A 3700-nucleotide genomic window follows, 5' to 3' on the forward strand; every position below is an offset into this window, starting at 1 on the left:
GAGGTGACTCGTCCCCGCCGCCGGCCCGGCCACAGCACCCGCAGGGGTTTATTTGCTGGGTTGGCAAGGAGTGTGTCAGAAGTGGATTTGTCAGGGATGGATCTTTCTGATCTTCGGGAATTCGGAAGCGCGGTCAGTTTGTCCGGTGGTTTCTCCTCGGCTGAAATGCCGGGTGCGTGTTCGAGGGCAAAGTCAGCAGCCTCCTTCAAGGGGTCTCGCTCCTTTGAATGGCAAAACTGCTCTGTGAAAACCTGCACCCACCACGTCTGCCCTCTCCAGCAGCGTCCCAAGCTACATGGACCAGTTAAGGGATTTGGGTTCTGTATTGTTGGGTTCTGGTTTTATATTGCTTGTCTTACAGTGTAGCATTTCACTCACTGCCTGGTCCCAGTGCTTTTCAGTATCAAACATGGGAGGTCGGAGAAAATATATTTGCTGTTTAATTGTACTTAGGTTTAAAAAGCTGTCACAGATGAGCTTTGCTTTAGCACCCTTTCCCAGATAAAAGGACCCTTCTCCCACGCTGCAGTGCAAGTGTCACAGCAGTCATCCAGAGACTATTTGGGGGCATTGGCGCAGCTTTTTAGCTGTTCCTTAAGCACAGCTGTGCCAGGGGATAGGTGTCTCACTGTCTCTGCTACAGCTAGACTGGCTGTTTGCTGCTGGGGAAAAATTGGGAGAAATGAACTTTTCAGCTGCGTTATATAACACCTTTGTGTTGTTAGACCAAATTGCATTAGAATAACCTGGAGTTGTGTGTAGGGCTCAGTCTGTGTTGCTCAGAGATCTCAGTCACATCTCTCTGTAACTCGGCATTACAGCATCTCTACTGTGCTGGGAGGAAAGAGAGGTCTTATGGCTTGAAGTGAAGAGATGCAAAGGTGTCTGTATCTTGCCATCTGTTTGAGTTGTGAAGAAATCCATCCTTCAAACTCTGGAGTATCTCCAGGGACAGCTCTCCAGGCAGAGCCTGCAACTTTTCCCCATGTTTTGTTGCACCCTGTCCATAACCAGTAATGAAAACATTAATGCTTCCCACGGCATTCAGAGATTTGGAAGTGGGATCCTTTGTGGTGATGTCAGCCAGGTGCATATACAGAAATGACACGTAAAGCACCATAAGCGCTGTGATGGGGTTCTGGGAGTGGGATTAGGCAGTCACACAAACAACACACTCAGTAATTGGTAGGATTTCAAATGCTAGTGTGGGTGTTTGGGAGCGACTAATGTGTTTTGAACGTAATGACTTGTTAGCCTACACCAGGGTGGGCAGATGCTGCTTGGGTTGTATCAACTGTATGGAGTCCAGGAGGTGCCTCGGGGGTTCTGGTTTGCTCCATACCTGCTGTAACTACTGACAAGCTGCAGGTACAGGTTTGTGGGAGCTCTGAGGTGTCTCTGGATAGTGTGAATTAAGGTGGTTTGACCAGAAAAGTTATGAGTGGATTTGGGCTGGGGGACATAACGCCCTTGAGGAGTGTCTGCTCACGTAGACCATGGCACAGGACAGGTGCTTTTATGTGTCTCCCTGTTGATGCCTGTGCTAGAAATTCCGGATCCAAAAATCATTTGAGGAGGGCAGCGAACTTGTCAAGGGGCTCCCTGCAGAGCCTCTTTGCACGGAGAAGGTGCTGGTGGTGACAGGTGCTGTCCATGTGCCTCCATCCTGCCGCTCCAGGCACGGCTCAGCCCTGCTCCCATGCGCTCTGTCATGCTTAGAATTCCTACAGTGGCAATGACCCACCTGCTGAAAGGTTTCCTGGGGCACATCACGCACAGCTCCTCTCTGCTCTGCCCTGGATGCTCCTCCATGTATCCCCCGTGTCCTTATCTACAGCAAGGACTCTGCAGGATGCTGGATAAGGCTACAGAGAGACTGTTCTGTCCACCCCACAAGGGCTGGGCACTTGGGTCACCTGTGTGGGTAGTACTGCTGCAATGATCATGTGCCCTGTGGGTGTAGGCAGCTTGGGCATCCTGTTCTTGTGCTGCAGGAGGAGATGCCCTGGGACTGCTTCTCTGCATCTTCTTGGGCTCTGCCCTGTTCATATTTCTCATGACTTCTCTTTAGAGAGAAGAATCATCTCCTGAAGTTCCGCTGCAAGTCCAAGTGGCCATGGTGTGTATTTCTTACGTGTGGCTGGAGTGTGTGTGCACACTTCACTGTCTCACTGAGCAAGGAGCAGGGCTTGTTTACTGGTGTGAGTAATGGGATCCAAACAGGAGGTGCAGGCTCCGTAGATTCTTAAATTAAAATCTCTGCAGAGCGACTCAGGGGAGTCTCCTGTCCCAGGAGCATTAATTAAGCTCCATGCAGCTTGTTGTGTGCTAGGTCTTTTAAATAGCTCCTTACAAACTCTCGACACAATTGCCCTGTGCCAACACTGTGGAGAGCACCCACGATGCTGCTGACTTTGGTCTCTGTGGTTGTCTTCTCCTGGGGGAGTTACAGCACCCTGCACGCTCGGGAAGGGGCTGTGCTTGGTGCTGCTGTGCTGATCACCTCTGAAGGGCTTAGATGCAAGATCTCCCTGTCAGGAGGGATTGTTCCCTCCCTGCCTGTGCTTTTATTGCCCTGCAGCTCCTGGGCCCCAGTGCTGAAGGCAGGGCTGACGCAGTTGTCCTTGAGTGGTGACCTTGGTGCTGCCCCTCCGCTGACAGTGCCTCTCCAGGCCCTGGCTGTGGGTGTCTGACCTGTGCTCCTTGGCTTCCTTAGAACTTTTCCGAGGGTGCAGATGAACCAAAGCCCTTCAGAAATGGGCTTTCGTTGCCCTTGCTGCCTTGACACCTACAGGAAAACCCTGGCACCCCAAATGTGGCAATAACGCAGATGTTTTCCTGCAGCTCTGCTTTGTATTGTGCTGGCCTACAGCTGTTCTTTGGGAGAGCGTGACGGTGAGAGCACACAGACATGAGGCTTTTGCTGGGTGTTCCAGAACCATCTCTTCTTGCTGTTGTTAGCACAGGAAATATTTAAGTTGAGAGTGTGGTTCGTCTTGCCCAATTTCCTGACCTTGGCATCTTGTCCAAGATAGCCACAGGGAGATAAGAATTTGGTCTCACTCCCTCTCTCCTGCCTAGAGACGGATGAAGAGTGGCTTTGAACACGGCATTAGTTGTTGTGAAAGGGTAAATTTTTCACTGAGAAAGTGCAGAGGTAAGTGAACACGTACCTTATCCCAGGTTCTTGCTGCTTGAGTGATTTTTGGCTTAGCTTGAGGCTCCTCATGGAGTCTAAATTCTTCTTTCCTGCTTGTGAATTTTCTGTTGAGTGGTATGAACTGTCTTTGATTGCCCTTTTTTTTTAACTTCTTCCTGCACTTCCTCTCTCCTCCTGTCCAAACTTCGTGATCATAAGTTGTTCCAAGACTGTGGGGTCTCTGAGATCCATTGCTGATATCCAATCTCCCTTTATTGAGAGTCAGAATTTTAAAATTAAAATTTTCCAGCTACCATTTCTCTACATACATATTTTAGAAAACTAATCTTTGTCAGGGTATTGTTACTATTAGGCTTAAATATCGTAGGTGTCAACAGTCTTTAATGACTGAGCTGTTAACTGTGGATGTGCTGGAGGTGTTCCCTTCTCTGCTTGGTGACAAGAGCGGGATTGCTGCTGTAGGAGGACGTAGGTCCTGATGATGCAGGTCTCTTCTCTCCTTTCTGCCTGAGATGTAGCACTGTCAGATGCTGTCACAAC

At 49.6% G+C, this 3700-nt stretch overlaps 1 protein-coding gene across 1 annotated transcript in view; it reads left to right on the forward strand.

Annotated features, from left to right (window-relative positions):
• Window positions 1-3700, forward strand: part of NSMF (NMDA receptor synaptonuclear signaling and neuronal migration factor) — a 57647-nt gene that overhangs the window by 15578 nt on the left and 38369 nt on the right. The window contains exon 2 of the mRNA XM_017740281.1: window positions 1548-1644. Coding sequence (XP_017595770.1) covers window positions 1548-1644 — 97 coding nt within the window. The remainder of the gene's footprint in view (window positions 1-1547; window positions 1645-3700) is intronic.

Source organism: Corvus brachyrhynchos, unplaced genomic scaffold (genome assembly GCF_000691975.1).
Source record: "Corvus brachyrhynchos isolate BGI_N302 unplaced genomic scaffold, ASM69197v1 scaffold305, whole genome shotgun sequence".
NCBI lineage: Eukaryota > Metazoa > Chordata > Aves > Passeriformes > Corvidae > Corvus > Corvus brachyrhynchos.